A 21,641-nucleotide genomic window follows, 5' to 3' on the forward strand; every position below is an offset into this window, starting at 1 on the left:
AAGCTCAGTGCTGCTGGCAACAAAGTAATGCTGCCCAGAAACATTTCAAAAAAATAAAAACTGTGTTATTACCAAACATGCTCTCCTAAAACTTCCAATTTTAGGAGAGCATGCAGACAAGCTGCTTGTCAGGACCTAAAATACTGTTGCATTGAACTTTGCGTGTGCGTTCCATCAGATAACGGCACTGTTTTTGGTTGAAGATATAGTTTTTTTTTTAATTATATTTAAAATGTTGCATAAGATCAGCCATTAAATTAAAACTCTTCTGAAGCAACAAAATGAGACCTATGTGTAAAAATTACTGTTTTTCTATAAAGGAATTCATATTGATCTGATTTTTTTTATTGACAGAGATGTCTCTTTAGAATGCAGTACTTTCAGTGAGATTTGGGATGACAAATTTTATAATTTTTTTTTTTTTTGCGTTCAGGGTTGTTTGTAAACAAAATCAACTGAATGGATGTGCCCTGTACTCTGTCCTTTTGGTTTAGAATAAATGTGTTTTGTGTCTCTTAGAATGTTGGGGAGTTTTGAAGATATGAATTCCATATCTGTGAGGCACTAGACTTTGCTTAGCTAAGTTATATCAGAGGAAATTCTCAATTCACCCAAACCTAATCCCAAATATTTATGTTTAGGTTTTACTACTCTTTATAGGAACACATTTTCTATTCTCAACATAATATGGGAGACATTTTTAACATTTATTTCCAAGTCTATTAATTAATTCCAGTAACATAACCAACTGTTAAGAACTAATAAATAAATGTGCTGCAATGTCTATCAACAACATGAACCATCAGTACAACAGTATATGATATAATATATTACTGTGTAAGGTTAAGCAAACCTTAGTTTGCTTGAACTGGACCTTAAACGTACAATATCTTTTGGGGGAAAAAAAGACTCCTCATTTTTCAGCATTTTCTCAAATGACAACCACAAATTTTAATTTATTTATTTGGGATTTTATATGCAGAGCATCTTAAAGTAACTCATAGCTGTAAAGTCGTGAGAAAAGGATACATGGTTTTCATTTGTGTTGAGAAATACACGTTCAACTCCTTTCATCATCACACCTTAAAAAACATTGTGCAAGTTCCTGCTTTCATAAGTCAATGTATACAGTGGCTGAAAGTTGCAAATACATAAAGTACTGCAAACACTATTGATCTATTTGCAGTGTGTTTGCACCTTTTGGCCACCCTTAATTTAATACCACTGATCTATGAAAGTATTTTTCGAAGTCGTCACACAATAAACAGCATCATGGAAACCAATGAATACACCAGGTAGGTCAGGGATAGAGTTATTGAAATGTTTATAGCTGGGATAAGTTATTAAAAAAAAGGGTCCATAAATCAAAAGTTTGGAACAACTGAAAATCTATCAAGACTTCACCATCCTTCTAAACCTCTAGACCAGGCAAGGGGAGAATTAGTACTGAAAGTAACTTAGAGGTCAACGGTTACACTGGAAGTGCTGCAAAGATACACAGTTCCTACCTCAAAGACTTGCAGTTTTAATATAAAAAAAGGTGACTGAATGCACATTTTTCAAATATTTAAAAATTAATGTAATCCATGTTCTTCAACTACAAGGATGTGCACCAGTTTTTGTTGGTCCATGCAAACTATCCCCTAATAATACATCAAAGTTTGGTGCTGTAAAGGTGTAAAGAGGGTGTTTATGCTTTATGAGAAACAGCCTTCCAAGTGGTAAACTTGGTCCCTTGTGGATATGAAAAACACTTAAAGGAAAATAATTATAACTAAACTTGTGAATAATTAAATAGTTGTATGAAGAGTGAAGCACCAGAAGAAAAGCTGTAGATATCTTTTCACTTGGACAGCTTGCTGATGACTCGAATGAGAGCCCCATTCTCATCCTTCAGCCTCTGGTTGTCTGACTTAAGTTCTTTTAAGACCTGTGGAAAGAAAATAGAAATATGTAATATTAGAGTGGTTACATTTACCTTGTATATAGTTGAAAAAACTTTAGTAGCAGTTGTTTATGATACAAAAAAAAATAGGTTTTGCAATGACCAAATCAACCACTGTAATTAAAAATATTCTAAAAGAACCACAACATAGTGGCCAAGAGTTTTGGTAGAGTTTGAGGCTATTGGTGTTTGCTTTGTAAGAATTGGTCATGCGTTGAGAAGTGAAATGACAGGATGCTCTGAAAAAAGTTGTGAATAAAAGTGAGAAAATTTAAAGTTTTTAAATCTGAATCTTAAGGGAAACAGTGACTAAAAACATGTATTCCTCTTTAAAATATGTTTATCTTGAAAGATAAATCCAGCAACAACTCTTTACTCATACAGCACAAGATACAGTACAACTCCAAAACAACAAATTGGCAAAAATAATCGGACATGTCCTGAATTTTTTTGTCTGTTTTCTGTCATAATGACCAAAACTGAGCAATGATAACACTTGAACCCGAATGCTTCTAAAGAAGTGTATTTCGGCTTACACTTTGTAAAACTACAAGAACATTTTTTTTTTTTATTAAAGTGGCTGAATACACCTGTGCAGTGCCATTAAAAAAGCCCCCTAAGAGAAAGAATACAAAACACAGTTCTCGGATAATGATGAATTTTAAGTAAGCTCCTCATGATAAATTAATCTCCCCCCAAATCTAATAACTAGACATGAAAACGGGTCAAGGATGAAAAAGGAGAGAACTATTTCTCACTCCCTTCAAAGACAGAGTTCCATGTTCATCACAGTAGTTTGGAAATTATTTTCCCTAGAAAATTTGGATCATCTACATATTTCTACATATCTACATATATTGTGAGGTAGAAATTTGTGTTTTTTACAGCCAGCAGTTCTGATCATGGATCTCTGTTACAGATGGTATTTTTGCTGAGCCTTCCAAGGTTTACTCTTTTGTGGTCACTGGCTCTTGATGTGTGCAAACTTTTCTTCTTTGTGCTGTCAGAAAGGTTCTAAATAAATCATTTATTGATTCTACAGGCCTGGTAGCTATGTGGGTGAAACCATTAACGCTGCACTCAAAATATAAGTCACAGTTAATTCATAATCTGCCAAAAAGGCAATTATATTTTTACATTAAACCAAGTAAGTTTTTATAGCTATTTTTGCCCATGATAAATTTCAACATAAAGAGAAGGACACATTTTTTATAATCTCACATCATCAACCAAAAAAATAAAGTAGTCATAATGGCTCATATGAATGTAGTTTATAAACAGTAGAACTTTGTCAAATTTGGTTCTTTAAACTGATGTTATTGGTTACTTTACAATATGTGGATAGTACCTGTGTGAAATCACGATAAACAGTATGAAAATAGATTAAGCACTCATTTGAATATCTGAAATAGTTTTAGTTTTTACACTACTTTCATGTAGTACATGCATTAATTGTTCCAATTTTGATCTCCCTGTATAAATACAGATGTCAATACAGCAGAATTTTTTTTTATTGCTCATAATAAAAGCGAATTCCACCTTAGAACCATTTATTCTTTTAAAACTTTTTAATAACATTTGAAATGTAAAAATGTTGAAAAAAGTTAAAGACCTTTTAGAATTTTATTCTGCTGGTTCTGATTGAATAGTAGATATTTGATTTATTTTAATTTAACTGAAACTCTGCTTAAGGGGATGGTCCTAAGAGCCTATCAGTGTTTCAAGGCTTTATTTATTATTATCAATCCAATAACCCACTGATGACTTAATGGCAGTAAATGAGTGTAAGATATTAACAATTCTAAAAACGTACAGGCTTCAAATCTAATTAAAATCAAGGATAAATGTGATCCCCAAAATTAAAGAAATATAAATAAAATGCAATGCAACACATTGCAAAAATAATTGATTAGACAATCATACAAATATTGAAAACATGTCAGTTCTGTAAAAATCACAATGCTCCAGTAGCCTGCAATGATCTGGAACACAACAGATCTTTATCCACATTTCAACTTAAAGCAAATAGTTAATTAGTCATTTTAAATTAGTATAGCTATTGTTATAGCAGTTTTTCCATGGGCAAAATTTTGCTCTTTTAATGCCATTAGGAAAAAATTAAAAACATGCAAAAAAGCAAGCATTCAAAGGGGTTTGGGACCTGCCTGAGGGGAGGACAGTGGAGGAGGAAGGGTGGAAGCTGTAAAAGTGCCAGAAGGAAAGAGAAGACTAAAACTTAAAGGGCTGAAGAAGAGAACAATAGGGAGGAAATAGGCTAGAAGATCCCGAGGATCAGAGGTCCTCTGTCTCTGGCATGGAGGCTGTCTCAGAGAGGCGAGTTAGGACACGCAGCATGGCTCTGTTCTCAGCCAGGAGACACTCGTTCACTCTCCGCAAAGCCTGGACTTGGGCCAAGGCTGGGAAAGCCTGCATACATGAGGAGAGAGATATAGAGAGGAGCAAGCAAACAGAGCAGGGGGGAGAAAGGCATTTGCAAAAAGAACACTGACAAAGTCCATCTTCAATCATACAAGCATGCATACACAGAGGAAATGAAATAGCGAAAGTTGCATCTAAATATACATTTACCAAATAGGGATTATTTGAAGGGATACCAAAAAAATAAATAAACAAATAAAATATGCAAGAGAAATTACAACATCTAAATCTTATGGAGAATGCCTTGTTTGAAATTGGCCTTGAATCATTGTTCAGAGACATTCACAAAGCTATACTAAATCTTTGAGACTTTGCACAAGAGTTCACTGCAATAAACTAACAAGCAAAGTATTAAACAATCCCCCTCTTTATTCTTGGCTGCCTGTTTGAGGTTAACCTCAGTGTAGCCCGAAAGAAAAGTCTGAGGTTTGACACTATGTCTGTGGGGAAACCACAGAAGTCAGACAGATGGAGTCAATGGAAAGCTTCAACACTCACTCTGACAAATTGATATTGATTTGCCTCTTTCATCATATGATCATTAGACAAGTTACCAAAAAACCTTGGCCAGCTAGGAACATGTTTGTTTTTGTGAATATAAAAAAGAGGTGTTTACATTAAAACTCTGTTTACTGGTTAGAAAACCAAACAGACTCATTAGCCTAATTTAAAACACTCTGGGTTTAGAGTTCAACAGCAAAAGCTGAAAAATTCTCCTGGCATTTGACCAAAACATTTCAGCTTTTAGCCAACTTTCCAAGTCCTTGGCAACAGAAGTGGAGAAAAAAAGTCAGTGTGAGGTAAGCATATGTAATGACCGGTATCCTTTATTCCTCCTGTTTAAAATGTAGACCTTTGATATGGAGTAGGGAAGAATTAACTTCTAAGGTTCTGCAAATTATTTTGATTCTGTCAAGAATAATTCAGCTATATTATGAGAATGTTTATAAAAGACACACACAGGATATTTAAAACAATTAGGAATGATCAGAGTCACAAGCAAGAAGCAGCTGAAACTACTGCATGTATAACATAGAACCTGTCTTCTTTTTTTTTTTTTTTCTGGAAGACACATTGCCCAGACAAAACCATACGAAAGATAAAACTCTGCTTGTTGCAAGAAGAATAACAGCCTCCACAATTTGGACAGTGATGGGCTACTATTGCAATGATGTTGTTTTATTATTATTTTAAGCTGCTCATACATAAAATCAATAGCTTTGATATTAAAGCACTTAATTTATTTACCTATATAGTAGCAGAATCCAACATCTCTATCCAGGTACATTACTTGAAACATAATTAGTTTCAGTAATTTTCAGTTCAAAAACTGAAACTCATACATAGATTTATCAAACATGCAGTGACATATTTAATTTTTAGTTTTTGTTCATTTTAAAGATTATGACTCACAGCTGATGGAAACCAACAGTTTGTCAGATTAGATATGTGAGTATTACATAAACCATAAAACAGGCCTTTCTACTTTTTCTGGAAAAACAAAAAAAAACAGTTTTGGTTTGGGTATTAGAACCCATTAATATGTTCAAGAGTAGTTAAGTAAGTTAAGTAGTTAAGTAGTTAATTAGAATTGGGCAATTTTAACAAGTCATAGCATCACTTATTTATCTGAAACTAATGGACAAACAGCACTCAAACTGTTAATTATTGTTTTATGATATCAATGTAGTGAGCTGTGCGATTATAGAACTATAGATTAAGAAGTAAACTTGTGGACTAGCATTCTGAAACAAGCTTTACACATTTTTAAACACATTCTCTTTAAAACAAATAGTTAATTAGTAAAACAATTCAACTTCCAGTTAAAATATAAATTCTTTGATTTGGCTACTAATATCCAACTAGGCTACTATGGAAAATTTAAACGAATAGAAAGAAAAATATTGAGCTAAAGAATAATAATGATTGTAGGAACAATTAATAATAACAATTAACAGTAAAAGAAAAGCAATGGAGTGATAACACGAGTGTAAATATGTATCTTTAAGCAACAAGGTCTTATATGAGAAATGCTCAGTTCCCATGAGACACCACATTTCCAAGTATGTTGCAAACCTTTGTGTTGACAGGCAATTGCTTTGGAAGTGGCTGAGTAAGTTTTACTCCCTAGGAGTATTTATTTTAGTCTTTTAGACTTTACAAAACTTGAATTGATTTTTCATTTTGGGTAAAACCTATGGACTTTTTGTATTTTTACTAAAACAAATATCTATCTGAACAGGAAAAATAATTTTGCTCAAATAATGTTTCAAAAATGATATGTTGATTTATGATTATTAATGTTAATTTGTAATTTTAAATCAACTAGCCTTCAGAGTAAGGATGACTGCAAAAAATTGACATGGAATTGCACTTTGGTGAATAATCAGCTGTTGTGAAGACGTCACACCAGGGGTAAGCTAAAAATAAAGGAATTAACAGCTGCAGGGCTGTTTATCAACCCCTCTAAGTCACAGCGGCAAGCATCAATGGTAAAAATAAAGTACTTATGTTTATGAGAGACATTCTACAAATGAACATAGTATAAACTGAACTACCAAGGTAGTTAGCAGAGCAGACATAAGCTACCCTCTTAGCATTAGTAAAACTTTAGCTCTTGCCTTAATATCTCAGACAGGAAACAAATACTTTAGCACGCCTAAGAACAATGTGCACATATTCTTTGCAGGTTAGGAAAATAAGAGGATGGGGAAAAAATTAATAAATAAACAAGCATTTGTTACCTCTCAATGAAATAAGGCCTGCAGCCGTAGCTGTTAGATTGGGTTACAGCAGACTTTTGTAAAAATAACACAATGAAATTAGCAATATTTAAATTGTGTCATCTAAAACCAACTTCTTTGCTTTGACAATCTCTCTCTCTGAACCTTTAACGGGCATTTCCTCCCTAATGCAGCCTGAGGAGAGCTGTGTGTATTTAAGCCCCTGTTTGCTCCCCTGGCTGAGTGCCACACACTTCAGCAATGTCCTATTATGGCCTACACAATTATGGGTAGGACTACTGACTTAACAGTAGTCCAAGCATACTGTCCAAAATAGGGCAAAACCACTAATCTTTATTGCTATTAGTAAGTACTTTTTCACATAGTCTTTCCTCCAAGTATATCAATGACGATTTAAGTTGAACAAATAATAAAGTGTGCTGAGAAAAGTACACAACTAAAAGAAAGAAGTTTAGTTCTGGGCTACACCTGTCACATTTCTGATTTCATGGCTGGTGCAGGTCAAGTGTTTTCTATTGAGATAAAAAGGCAGTGTTGGGATTACCACCTTTTCACATCCTCAAAAGCATAGACACAAGGTTAAATGAGCATTCCATGATGACAATTAAAAAGGGCAAGCACACTTGAGGCGATGTTAATACTAAGGAATCAGATGTCGATGTAGTTAGTTAGAGATTTGCATTCATAAATCTATGAATTAGTTTATGGGCTTTTTAGTTGGCCCATATTTTAGGGTAAAAACTTCTTTACTATCTTTCCCAGATTTCTGTCCAGCATATTTCAGAGTCGTGAGCCATCACAATAAAATTTTACTACCATGTTGACATTTAGGCCGACACTAGTTTTTTAAAGCATATCAGCTCTTTGACTAACATCTGGGGTTCCTCCCCAGGGTTCTGTATTGCACATTTCAGCCTAACAGCTGAAAGTATGTTAAAATTACATTGAACATACACAGTCAGGCCATGAATTTCAATGAGTGTAGTGACTCTGTATTCAAACACATTTACCTCCTTATTTTCATATAAAGGCAAGCAAAGTGTTATGAAAATGTGAACATTGCACCCTTAAGACAATGTCATAGACTTACAGTCAGATGAACACACAAGCTACTGCCCTACCAATAGACACAGAGCAAACTTTGAAGGTAGGGAAAGAGCATTCAAGTTTGAAAGGACCCGAAAACAGCTGCTGTGTTGAGCAATGTGTTAATATGCAATACTGTCGTTTGCACATTTAGGGGGGAAATGAACTTTGTGTCCCAAGAAGGAGAAAGGTTGAAAGAAATAATAGTGGGCTTTATTTAAAAAGAGACATAAAAAAGAAAGAAGATATAGGTGTAGTGCATGGAATAATAACGAGAAAAATCTAGATAAATAAGTATTTACAACCACCTTCCGATGCTCAGCTCAAAAATATCCTTAAGACAGCCATGTTTCCTATGAAAAACTCTGATGGATTGTTGGTTTTCATTAGCTGTATATCATAATCAACCACATCTACAGAAATAATTGCTAAATATAATAACCCTTTAATATTCTGCTTTAGTACTGTAGGTTGTAATCAATAAACAAGTGAGATGTGCCACTTTTCGGATTCTATATTTGCTGCAGATTATAACTGAACAGTTCCCCCTTGTGTTGGAGACTATATAGCTGTCTCAGTGCGAACAAACAGGTGTGACAGAGGTGCAAACAACAGTGGTCTCTTGAGGTGCCTCATACCAAAAGTTGTGACTCTCAAACAGTGAGGTACTGATAGAATTAAAAGGATAACAAATGCAAGTGTATGCATGCCCTGTACTTTATCAAAGCATTACATGTGAGGTGATGGGTGGGTTTTAATCTTTCATAAGCATCAGGGCGAGCACTCACCATCCCCCTTCCCTGAGAAAGCCATGTCTCAGGGCTGGTACCCACAGCGGAAGCGCATTGTGGGTGCCTGCTGAAGGGAACCAGGATAAAGCTGGGTTCAAACACCGGTTGCTTGTATTTCATGCTGCTTTTTTGATATATTATACCTTTATAAACTATTGCTTAATTGGATTTTGTTCTGACATCTAAGCCAACTAGTTTAAATGCATTAAGCTTAAAAAAATGTTGTTGAAATTTTTAATTACACGTAATGAATTTAAATATAATAACATAATCCTACACTCAAACGTGAATTTTGTCTGATGCTGTTCCCTGGGTTTCTATGTCAGGCAGAATGTATTCTGGAATGTCTCACAAGAGAAGCTCTTGATGGGTTTTGGTATTCAGATGGAACTAGGTCACAATGTTCACCCGGACAGTGGAAGAATTGGAGCAAGGGAGCTGCAACACAAGGCAGGAAGTGGCATTGCACAACAGTGTGTCTAATGAGTCTGAAGCGTAATCCTTCTCCTCCCCTTGACTCCAAATCCACTTCACTGACCACCAAGTTTATAGAGGGCTATATGTTTGCTCTGCTCGGTGAAAACACTTTATAGCTAGTCTATAACAGGACTGGGAGCAGCTCTGCATTAGCGCCATACTGTCAAGAACTGCTCATGGTGAAAACATCAATGAGACAAATGAATTGTAGCTTGTTTCTCTGACAAAAACAGGTATACTGTATAATCCCAGGGTGGCTGCACAGAATTTGGTGTTACAAAGACTGACCTTTACTTCATCTTCCATGTCTGTGACTCTTTTCTCCAGAGCTTGTTTTTCCTGTAAATAAATGAAACAGAAAAAGAGTATCAGAGGAGGACAACCACAAAAATATCAAGGTATCCACATCTTGATATTCAGTGAAAAAGCGTGATCAAATTATATACCTTGGAATCAACCAGTTTCAAAAAACTTACCCTTTTCTCTGTTTCAAGAACTGTAGATCGCTCTGAAAGTCTGTCCTGCCTCTACAAATTTGAAAAGCAGATGTTACATGCAATTGATCTCTAGAATCATTTTGAGAAGGTTTTTCCCCATTTATCATCAATACCTGCTTGTTCATTTCACTGCTGTAAGCTGCTTATTTCACTGTTGGAAGCTGTAACCAACATCATTTCATTTCATTTCAAAATGATAATAAAGGTTTTCTAAGTCTAAGTTCTTGCAGTATTACAGAGGGACCGGTGCCTATTTCTAGCAGCAATTGAATAAGATGTATGGTAGATCCTTGAGATGTTGCCAGTCCAACACATGACATACAACCATGCACAGGCACATTTATGCATATCTGCAATTCAGAGTAATAAGGTAACCAAACTGTCATGTATTTACTGTAGATCATGGTAGACAGCCTTTCCCAATTTATGGAATGAACATGTAAAAAGTATGAGGAAACAGACAGGCTGGAGCTTCTTGCAGCAAGGCAACACTGTCGTTTTAGCATCGTTGGTGAAAAATATGATGGAGAAAATTTATTTTCATTTTCTGATTACATGTCTTTGTGAATTCGTAAAAAGAAATTACCTGAGCAACTTTCTCCAGTTGGGAACGGATCTTCACTAACTCCTGTTTGCTGTCCTGCAGCTTAGACTTGAGTCTTTCATTCTCTTGCAAAGCTTCTGTATACATCTAAAATATAAACAGAAATGAAAAAAAAGGAAGTAGCTTTGAATAAGTTTTACTTTAAACTTTAAATTAATTATTGCAGATAAAAAAAAGTTTAATTGATAAATAACAAATAACATGAAATTGGTATACTGTAGCTTTAAGGTGCTTTATTTTTGCGCTGCCGTAGCGCAAAGATGTCTTCCTCCATGGCTGCGAGACCCGCTCCTATGTAATTATAAATAACAAATTCTAAGGCAACCATTTCTGACTGTATATCCCTGTAATTATTACACACTGTAGCTTTAAGACTGGGGTTTCTTTCCTTTTTGTGCTTGTAATTGTCGGGTGTTTTCCAGTTTAAATATTGTCATGATTATTATCTTTGAGTATTTTCTCCTGGGCCCCATTTGCAAATGCAGGGTTAAAGCTATTCTAAAATATGTCCTGGGTTTTTTTTTTTTTTATTACTGTCTGGGGTGACCCTGTTAGGTAAATTTTTCCCTAATTCTTTGATGTACATAGCATAAGAAAGAGATGGAAAAGGTGTGTCCTTTTCTGGAGTGGCCAGTTGTGGTCAGAGTTGGAATATTCCATAAATATCTCTGACAGAAGAGAAATAAGTAGGTATTTTATCATTTCTAGAAGAAAAGTTCTTCAGACATGTTTTAAAAAATTCATCAAATTTAACGGGACCATTTTCATGTTGGAATCTTTAGGTGATTAAGGTGATGCATGATTAGAACTTGACCAGACAAAAAGGGAAACAAAATGTACCCACATAACAGTTTAACTTGATTGCATGACCTATCTGATTCAGCAATAAAAAAATATCACAGTAACACAGGAGGTAATGGATTAAACATTTAAAAATATCAACACACTGATCAGTTTAAGAAAAGTAAAACATGAAATAAAAAAAAAATAATGTTTTCTATGCACCAACCCATCCTATGATTTCAGGGTCCTCGGCTTCAACACAGCTGACTCTAATGTGAGCTCATTTGCTGAGATTGTAAGATAGAGTGGCAGGATTTAAGGACCCTTAAGGATTTGATTTTAAGATCCCTGATATAGGGTTATCATTGTATTCTTCTAATTGCAAATGTAAAAGTCTTAAAACCATGCTGGTCTAGCATACCTTGCATTCATATAACTTTAACCTTTTCACATTTTGTCACATGGGATGCACACACCTTTACTCAGGAGTGTGTTAAAGAAGATTAGTAAGGCGATATCATCACGAAGAGCCAGGAACACACAATACAAGGATAAGTTGTAGAGAAATTTAATGCAGGGTTAGATTATAACACAAGATCTTTAGTTCCTATATCTCACTCTGCACTCATTAATCTATCCTCTAAAAATAAAAAAAAAGAAAATTGCACAACAGCAAACCAACCCAGACAGAACCAATAACCTGTAATTACAAATCCTAACAAGACAAGCTTTTAATGATAGAAGTATCCAAAAGGCCTAGTGTAAATCTGATGGAGCTGCAGTGATCCATAGCTTAGGTGGGAGAATATGCTGACAGCACAACCACAAGCTTTGCATTCAACAAATGTGTCATCTATGGAAAAGGGGCCAGAAGGCCATTATAACAGAGGCCATTTTAGATCCATCAAAATGTGTCCTACAAGATCACAAAACCTAACAGCAAATTTTTTTTACTGTCAGCTGAAACCACATTTGTACTGTTACTTACACTGACTTAAATGTTTAGTACTGTAAGTAACTACAGCCTTTTTGTGAGGGATTGCTGTTGAGTCAATGCAATCAGCTTGTTTTTCTAACAGTAGATAGAAAACTTTAAACTAGTCTAACTGTATTATTTGATTAAACAGTATCTGAATTGAAGTAAATTGAATTAACACACCATTTATATTGGATGCTGTTGAAAGAGATTTTTTATGGATGTTACGATATGATATGCAGCAGTTAATGAAGGAAGGAAGGAAGGAAGGAAGGAAGGAAGGAAGGAAGGAAGGAAGGAAGGAAGGAAGGAAGGAAATCCAGCTAAAATAGCACTGATTTCTGCCAATATCTTTTCATAGGAATGTATTTTATTTTTTTGTTTTGTTTATTTTTTCAACTCTGTCACTTATTCTATTATTTTTGTACACTTTTTATGGCCCACATTTGTGTGACCACGTTTGCTATAGTCTTCTGTTGTTGTAACACCACAATTTCCCCAGTGTGTGACAATAAAGGGATTTTCTATTCTACTTTGTATTCTATTCTAAAAGTTAAATTACTCAGTTCATCACTGTTTTAAATATTCAAGATTGAATAAAAAGAACACGATTCTTTAATCTGATACTGTAGGTCCCAAGGGCTTTCATTGTAATGTAAATTTTAGGGAATGAATAAAATATTTTAGGCAGTAAGACTGTTCAAAACAGCAGCTTAAAATTAGTCAGAGGGAGGGCTTATTTGATTGGGTTACTACCTTCTTATAGTCTTTGGCAGTGGAGTCTTCCTCCTGTTTATTGAGAGCTGCCAGCCTCGCCTCTCTTCTTGTGTAAGAGCTGGTGCGGCCCAAAGGTTTGTCTGTGGCATTTTCTCCAGTAGAGTCATATCTGAAGTCAACAGAGCTCAACCTCAGTACACAACACAGCTGTATATGTTAAAAAAAAACACACACACACACACAAAACTTCAATAAGTAAAATGTTTTATCCTTACCTCAACAGTCTTTCATGCTGGAAAAGAAAAAAAAAGACATATCAGGATCATTGAGAATCATAGCTGAGAACAACACAGTTTAAACACTTCTGAAGTGGATCCAGATTTGTTTGTTTGATAGTCAAAACAAAGGCTGAGCAGATAAATATTTTCCATTTCAGACAAAAGGGGTACAATAAGAAAGACTGAGAGCTGAATTAGCACTGCATGTTTAGAGCCCATATTGCAGTACTAGGAGGAATTGTGTGTAGAATGGGGATATCATTTAACACTTGTTTTCACTCATCTCTTGCCTGCCTGTGCCTAACTGGCCTCTTTAGTTTTGGTAACTGTTGCCTCCCAAACGCCTATAGCACACAACTGACATCATGACATCAGGAGTGAGGCATGGCAGGCCACTGACTGACCCCAAACAACTCACTGATATCAGACTGTCCTGCAGGGTTTTTGTTGTCAGAAGTCCCTTCAATGCTGCCGAGTCTGTGTCCACATGTTGTAGTTATTGAAGCATCAGGGGAATCTGTGTACAGCTGCAGATTCATAGCATGAGCACAGTCATACATAGCAAAAGTATATACGGTTTCCCTAGGGCTTTGATTTCCTCCTGTTTGCATCAGTAATCATGACAAACGAATGCTAATGGTGAATCAATTTTTTAAAAGCATGAAAAATGTCTTTCAACAGCAATTTTGTATGTCAGTCAAAGATGTTTAACACCTGTATCGTAAGGTTACTTTTGGAACGAAACGGTTTCATAACGATCAAAGTAGCTCTTATCCCTGTTCTCACATTTGCTGAAGCATGACGATTCTTCATTAGGAGTCACAGGAGCTGTTCTGCAGTGAGTGTTTACATAACTGAGCCTAGCAGCCGCTGCCTATCCTTATGTGGTCATGTGCTTTTGCAGAGCTATCCAGGAAAAGGCAGACTTAAAAGACCTCAGGTGAATAAGAGCCAAGGAAGAGGCTGAGAACAGATTTCTGTTTTCCTTTTCACTCTCATCTGTGTAACAGCAGGAGGATTGCCCATCTAGACTTGGTATTCATATATTAATCAGCAGGGGTGACTGCATCCCTGATTGTGAGAATTAATCATTACAAAACCCTGCTTGTAGGGCTGTGAACAAAACTTTGTTCTTTAGGAAATTACAATGAAACAGTCAAACTGTAAAAGTATATATATATATATATATATATATATATATATATATATATATATATATATATATATATATATATATTTTTTTTTTTTTTTTTTTTGTGGCATTTAGCTTGAACTCTGGCTCAAGGACCAATGCAGGTAGTTGGTTGACGTTAGTGCTGCTCAGAATAGATATCTGTATCAATTATGCAGGGTATTTACCAACAAGTATCCTGAATTTTGTCATCAGGGTTGGGTAACAACATTCTATGTTTGAATTTCTAAAGAAATGGTGTAGAGTAGAACCAAAATACAAAGAAGAGGTAGATAGGTTGTTAAGTAAAAAAGAAAAAAAACTTAAAGAAATTTGAAATAGTAACCAAAATAGGAAAGCTGGATGGATAAAAGGGTATAGCTGAATAAGTAGGCAAATACTGTAACACAGAGGGAACTAAGGAAGCAAAAACACAGAAACCAGAATACCACACAAAGCAGAAACTGAGCATAAACAAATATATGAATTTATCAAGACTTAAGCCTAAAGGTCACAAAGAAGTTTTAAAATATATAAAAGAGTGGACTCAGTTTCAAAATAAAAAAGAGAGAAAGAGCCACCAAAACAAGTTTAAACTCAAAACCAAACTCCCAAAGATTTTAATTATAAGAGAACAACTCAAAATACTTTTTTGATCTTTTTTAATAAAAATATTTTATCTCAGCGAAAAAAAAGACATGATTCCAAGTCATAACAGTTAAAATTCCTTACAATGCAGCATTACTTTATAACCTCAACTTCACCTCAAAGTTTTCACTAATTCTATATTTAGCAAAAGATCTGCAAACTACTGTCCCTGATTGAAACTAGAGGTCAGGTTCAGCGAAGAAAGTTTAGAAGGAAATGAAAAGTATCTCAAGAAGATAAACTCAAGAATTGTAAAAAAAAAAAAAAAAAAAAAGTATTTGCTTATTTTTTTTCTTTTTTTTTTATCTAATATTGTTGCAGATGTTTTAAACCTCTCCAAGTTACTATCAGACTGTGTCGCAAGGAGTTAAACCCAACATGAAGACAAGCAGAAAGAAGCAGAAGGAAAGCGTGAACTGAGAAGAGATGATGGTATGGGAAGAGCAAACAGTATAGTAGAGGTAAGAAGTACACTATAAAGAATGAGGTGTAAAGAAAAAGGCTCCAAGGATAATCCAACTTCTTAAATCAAACTAAAGAAAGCAATACTTAAAGATTACAATAAACAAAGAAATAAACAATACACTGACACACAACAAGAGGACCAAAAACAAAAAAGATCCCCAAATCTGATACTTTTAAGACACGTGTAAAAAAGGAAAAAAACTGCTCTGGTCACACAGCTGATACCCATCATACTATTGGGCACTTGCTCTGCCACTCTACCTTAGAAAAATTACCACCTCTAAAAACAATCAATAAATAAAGAAATACTGTAGTATAACCTTTCTTTACATCTTATACTGCAGCATGCACAATTAAATGCCCAGCTAGAGCAGGCTGCCATGGATTTTATGGTTGTGTCAAAAAATGTATTTTTAATATACATCGTTCTTATTTAAACTTAATTTTAAACTTATTTAAACTTCTGTTCTTACTGTTCTACCTGCTGCCCTCTGGCAAGAGGCTTCGCAGCATCCGCTGCAGGCCCAGCAAGTTCTGCAGTAGCTTTCCCCCCACTGCCATCAGACTGTTAAACTATTAAACACTAATTTGGACTGTATCACACTTGCAACATTATTATGCACTACCAGTATGACTGAAACTTTTTAAATCCTTTTAAAGAAGGAACTCAATATCAGACTGCATTTTGCCCAATATTTATATTGCAATGCTCTGAACCTTTCCATATTAATGGCCCTTTTAACCATTATTTTATAAACTGGTTTTCCTTTTCTCCTATAATGCTTACATGACGATCACTGCTGTACTTTAAATAACAATGTTCATTTCACTGTTGGAAGCTGCAATATAATTTTATTTTGTATACATTTGTTGTATATAAAATGACAATAAAGTTAGCCTAAGTCTAAGACAAAACTTAAATCAGAAAACAGCTTATTTCCCACTGAAATGCACTGGAGTGCCAAAAAAAAAGGATAAACACTAACAAAATGTTCTTAATCATTTGATTAAAACATCAGCGCTGTTATTTATTCCTGTGTATTTATATGTGCTAGATGTTAAGCATCAGGCAGCAATGCAAACACATTGCCAATAGTTTATCTTCTTGTCAATTCCAAGAAGCAACTCATCACATTTCACTGGGACATGCCATTAATCTCAGCAAAGTACAGTAAGTGCTCTGAATAATCCATCTATCCCATTCACTCCACCTTTCCCCTTTTTATACAAGGCTGACATCATGGAAAACTAGTGTCTGCGTTTTACCAGGGACACAGCTTAGAAGGAATGACACTTCCATAAAAAGAGAGCAGAATCCACTGGAGAGCCACAACATGTACTATTGGCAACTGTGCAGAATGTCTGCAACATTGCATGATATTCTTAAACAGATAGACAGTATCTCATTGTATCCCTGCCCCCTCTTTTTTTCTTTAAATGTCTCTGTCACACAGACTCCAGCTGACATAAACAAAAAGCCAAACTACACCCAAGAGAACAGGCCACTTAGAACCAAAAAAGAAGAAAAAAAACAGGAAATTATGGAAGGAATGTTTCAGTCCAGAAGTCTTTTCCAGAAAATGCGATTTGACTGCTTTAGAGGAAACACTTTTCCCTCTTTTATATATTTAGAATATTAGATACAGAGAGCAGTTGATTCAGTTCACCTAAATCCTGAATCGCTCTTTATAAGGTCTAATCCAGCTCATTTCTAACAACAGGTGAAGTTTGTTGTTTGAAAAAATGCTACTAAATCATGTAAAATGTCCATATTTAAGTTCATTGTGATAAAAAATGTAAAACCAGACAAGTTATGACAGAAAAAAAGGATAAACTACTTATACCTTTGCATATTTTCTTGAGAGAAAAATTATATGACTATATCATTTGCTGAAACATTTTTGAACAGTCCAATTTGTTTTGCAAAAAAAAAAGTAAGAATCCTGCAAATACTGTAAGTTTTAAGGTAAAGCAAGGAATAATTTTAAGTTAATCATACCTCACGTAATAAAATTAAATTGTTTGCAAGTAAATATGTATCTACTGCCAAAGAGAGCTATTATCCCACTTGCAGCGAAAAACAGAAATAACTGATGAAAATTACAGCTTAAAGAAGAATGCAAACCAGACTTTTTTTTTTGTAAATAATAATAATAAAACAACTTCCAGTGAAGAAAAGCTTACTCTGTAGTTTTTGTCTGTATAGGATGGAGAGGATGGCGGTGAATCTGTTAGTGATTTCCTGGTGCGGGCCAGGTCTTTGGTGCGAGGGTAATAGGTTGACATCTTCCTCCTCTAACCTGAATAGGCAGGTACACCTCTACTGTAACACTCACTGAAGGTCGGTCAGCAGATAAAAGACACACAGATTCCTTTAGGCAACAAAGCTGCAGAGGTCCATGACACCGCTCTGGGGGAATCCGCTGAAGACAGGTGTTTGAGTGTGTGTTAACATGGGGGCTCCAGTCCAACTTAAAGCTCCTTAGTGACCTTGAAAGAAAGTTGCAGCTAATTTTGGAGGGATTTCAGATGTTTTGGAATCTTATAATTTGGTGGTAATCATTGATCAAGCAAACCAGTTTTTGCAGATCAGTAAAAAAAAAAGGAAAATCAGGACATCAAACACAAAAATGATCCCTGGTCTTCCTGAGAAAGAATTGTAGAAAATATGCTTAGGAAATGAGGTTCAAAGAAAACAACTCTTCTCTGCTGCCTCTTCTTGCGTTTCACAAAGTTATACCCATCTCCCTCCCTCTCATGCTTTTTCTCTCTGTTGTATACTCTCTCTCCGTTTGGCCACCCCCTCGTCCAACCCCAGTCCCCTGCTTCGCCCTCTTCTCTTCAGCTTTGGCATCTCTCCGTGGCAGGCGGCCAGAGAGGTTCTGCTGCGGACAAACTCAGCAGCGGGGGCTAAAAATTGTCCACTGATGTGAACAGGGATAAGAGGGTAGGTGGAGCAAAGACCAGAAACAGGAGGGGGCTGCAGCAGTGTGTGTTCTTTTGGAAAGGACGAGCACTAAATGAGGAGCCATGAACAACTTGGAGGCATTAAGTAAATATGTCCTTCTCACAAAGTGATGAGGAATACTGTAGGTGCTGCTAGTCCAAGTGCTATATGATGTTAATACAAAACTTTCACTATATGTCCCCAGTTTATAAAATATTTGTGATCTGAGGCTTTAAAGTTTTAAAACACCAAGTACTGAATTTATTCTCACTTTATTCAAGCTAAATTCCAGCTTTAATGAAACATTTATATTGTTTTATCATAGGAATAATAACCTGAATACCTCCATATATCACATGCCTATATACAGTACAGACCAAATATTTGGACACACCTTCTCATCCCAAAAGTTGTCTTTATTTTCATGACTATGAACTTTGTAGATTCACAATGAAGGCATCAAAACTATGAATCAACACATGTGGAATTATATACTTAACAAAATATGTGAAACAACTACAAATATGTCTTATATTCTAGGTTCTTCAAAGTAGCCACCTTTTGCTTTGATTACTGCTTTGCACACTCTTGGCATTCTCTTGATCAACTTCAAAAGTGCCTGCTTAGAGATCAGCACTTGTTTAATAGATTCAGACTTAAATCTAACATCTATATCAAGTTCATTAATATTTAAGTGCAAAGTGGTACATTTGTTTTTAGAGTGCATTTACCATTTAGATTGTTAAAACTGTATGTTTACTTGTCTGTAAAATAAAAAGTTAATCAAGTAGCTGCAGCCTATTGAAAAATGCGGCCACCAGAGTCCAGATCCAAACAAGGGAAATTCAACATTTTCTGTTCAAACATTGTTTCCTTGGTTTCCTGTTTGTAAAAGAATAAGTTTTGGAATGTTGTTATTGGTCTTTGAGGCACTAAATGAACTCAGGGCAAAAATCAGTTTGTTTGTTATTTTTCCTTGGCTTTGGAACCAATATGACATGGAGAAACAGCTTTCTGCTAAAACCAGAACATAGAAATGTATTTATAAATATATAACTAGATTTATAAATATATATTTATAAATATATAACTTTAAAGTAAACCCTTGTCTTTATTAATTTAGCTTTTCAGTGCTTCTCTGTAGGAATGATGCTATTAAAAGAAAACATTTTTTCAATGTTTTATTAATAATCTGCACTCTTGTCTGGAGTTGTGTGTGAATTGTGTTAATAGCTTGGCTTAGCAGAACAATTATCAGTAACATCTACATTTGTCAAGTCCAACCAAACTGACAGATGTTTGAAACCACAATTACAAAATGTCTTCGACATTATTAATATCATGTTTCATGTAAACTAGGAGCAAATACTTCTTGTTCTTGGTTCACTGCCATCAATCCATGCTTAGAATGGTAGTTTATATTTGCAGACCTCCTTTCATGTTAAAAATGAATATTGTTATGCTTGAATAATAACTTCTGTTCCACTGACGGGACCTATACCACTAAAATTAAAAAAATAAAACAACAGTAATGATACTAAGTATTCATGTTCTTCATTTTTAACTCTGTTATTGATTCTTATGTCAGCATAACTAGTGCTTTTTCCTTAGCCAAGGAGCAAAATGTGTCACACTAATGAGGACAATTCAAGAGAACTGGCATCGTCTAGGTTTATTTGGAGGAGTTCATGCTGAGCTTCCCATCCAAGCCTTAATTTAAAAAAGTGTTTGTAACTGCAGATTAAAAAGAAAGAAAAGAAATGAAAAGGAAAACTGTTTAAATGAGAGGTAGCTATATGTGCAACAAATTCTTTACATTAAAGCCAAATTAATCTTTTGTTAAAAAAAAGGTCTGAAATGTCCCCTAACTTTTCTACTGTATTTTTGAAGCTTTCTTCTCTTCCTTTTATAGAGACGTTCACAGCGCCTAGCTCCTCCTGAAGTGCCTCATCTTAGCTCAGAGAATTAGATAGAAATCCCACTTGAAAGAAACAAAAACACAAAATGAGAACAAGAAAACAAAGAAGATTCAGTAAGAGGTAAAAGGGAGACCAAAATGGAGGCTAAGCTGTGATTGCATATTTTAAAAATATGTGCTCATAAATTAGAATTAAACTCACAATTACGTATCATTTCTTTTTCAAATAACTGTAATTAACTCTGACTTAAGAGCTTTTCTTTGAGGGTCTGTGAGAGGTAATAGCCTTGTATGGGCAAAAAAGAAAAAGTGATAGAATTGCCCAATATTACTTGAAAAAATATTGTAAACTCTTCAAGATACATTTATGTTTGTTCATTTGTTTTTATATTAGGATCAGCAGCTGTATGGAGGGCCAACTCTGATATACAGTAATAAAAAATAAAAGTAGAAATGCATAAATGATTCAGGTAAAAACAAAGCATTACATTACAGATACCAGATATTTACAGAGAAATGTGTATTTTATTTATTAAAACATTAAAAGTCTTAATTACTATTATACATTTTTATTCATCTATTTAAAATACTTAAGTAAAACATGTTTTCTCTTTCACTGATCATGTTTCCTCTTTTATGTCCTCTTTTATTTTTTGACTTTCTTGATGTTTTGTTTTTACTTTTGTCTGCCTCCTGTGCCAATATTTCTTATACATTTCTTCCTTTATTATGCAAATAATGTGTGCTAGCCTTTGCAGGCTCAGCCCCGAATACTTGCGGTCAGTCAGGGAAAACTACAAGGTCCATCAAACTGTTTCATTTTCCATGGTCATTTAAATGCTTAGTAGACCATATTTTTAAAGAAAAAAAAAAAGAGATATTTCCATACAGATGCAATGAAAAAAAATAAGTTTAGTTTATGGGATGAAAAAGAATCCCCTTTTTGGGTGCCCAGAATACCTGCTGTACTTATCCTATCAATAATGGGAACATCAATTTTCAATAGGGATGCACAATATTGGGATTTTGGCCGATATCCGATATGCCGATATTTTAAAACTCCTGTAGCCGATAACCGATATCGATACCGATGTTAAAGCTGGACAAAAATAAGTAGTCATTGAAAATAGCAGTTTTGTTATCCATTTCTGACAC

At 34.9% G+C, this 21,641-nt stretch overlaps 1 protein-coding gene across 4 annotated transcripts in view; it reads right to left on the reverse strand.

The window, feature by feature from the left end:
* Positions 1-540: 540 nt before the first annotated feature.
* The window catches only part of LOC107083900 (protein phosphatase 1 regulatory subunit 12B-like), a 27,708-nt gene continuing 6,607 nt past the window's right edge, over positions 541-21,641 (reverse strand). Inside the window, exons 6-12 of one of the 4 annotated variants that reach the window (XM_015373447.1) lie at positions 13,335-13,351; positions 13,099-13,228; positions 10,566-10,670; positions 9,959-10,009; positions 9,771-9,821; positions 9,003-9,072; positions 541-1,930 (exon numbers count right to left, since the gene is read on the reverse strand). In XM_015373447.1, coding sequence (XP_015228933.1) covers positions 9,031-9,072; positions 9,771-9,821; positions 9,959-10,009; positions 10,566-10,670; positions 13,099-13,228; positions 13,335-13,351 — 396 coding nt within the window. In that variant the 3' untranslated portion in view covers positions 541-1,930; positions 9,003-9,030. Of the gene's footprint in view, positions 1,931-4,110; positions 4,373-9,002; positions 9,073-9,770; positions 9,822-9,958; positions 10,010-10,565; positions 10,671-13,098; positions 13,229-13,334; positions 13,352-21,641 lie in introns of those variants that run through there. The other 3 variants (XM_015373445.1, XM_015373448.1, XM_015373446.1) reach the window with 3 other exon arrangements.

Source organism: Cyprinodon variegatus, unplaced genomic scaffold, assembly GCF_000732505.1.
Source record: "Cyprinodon variegatus isolate N-32 unplaced genomic scaffold, C_variegatus-1.0 Scaffold87, whole genome shotgun sequence".
Taxonomy (NCBI): Eukaryota; Metazoa; Chordata; class Actinopteri; order Cyprinodontiformes; family Cyprinodontidae; genus Cyprinodon; species Cyprinodon variegatus.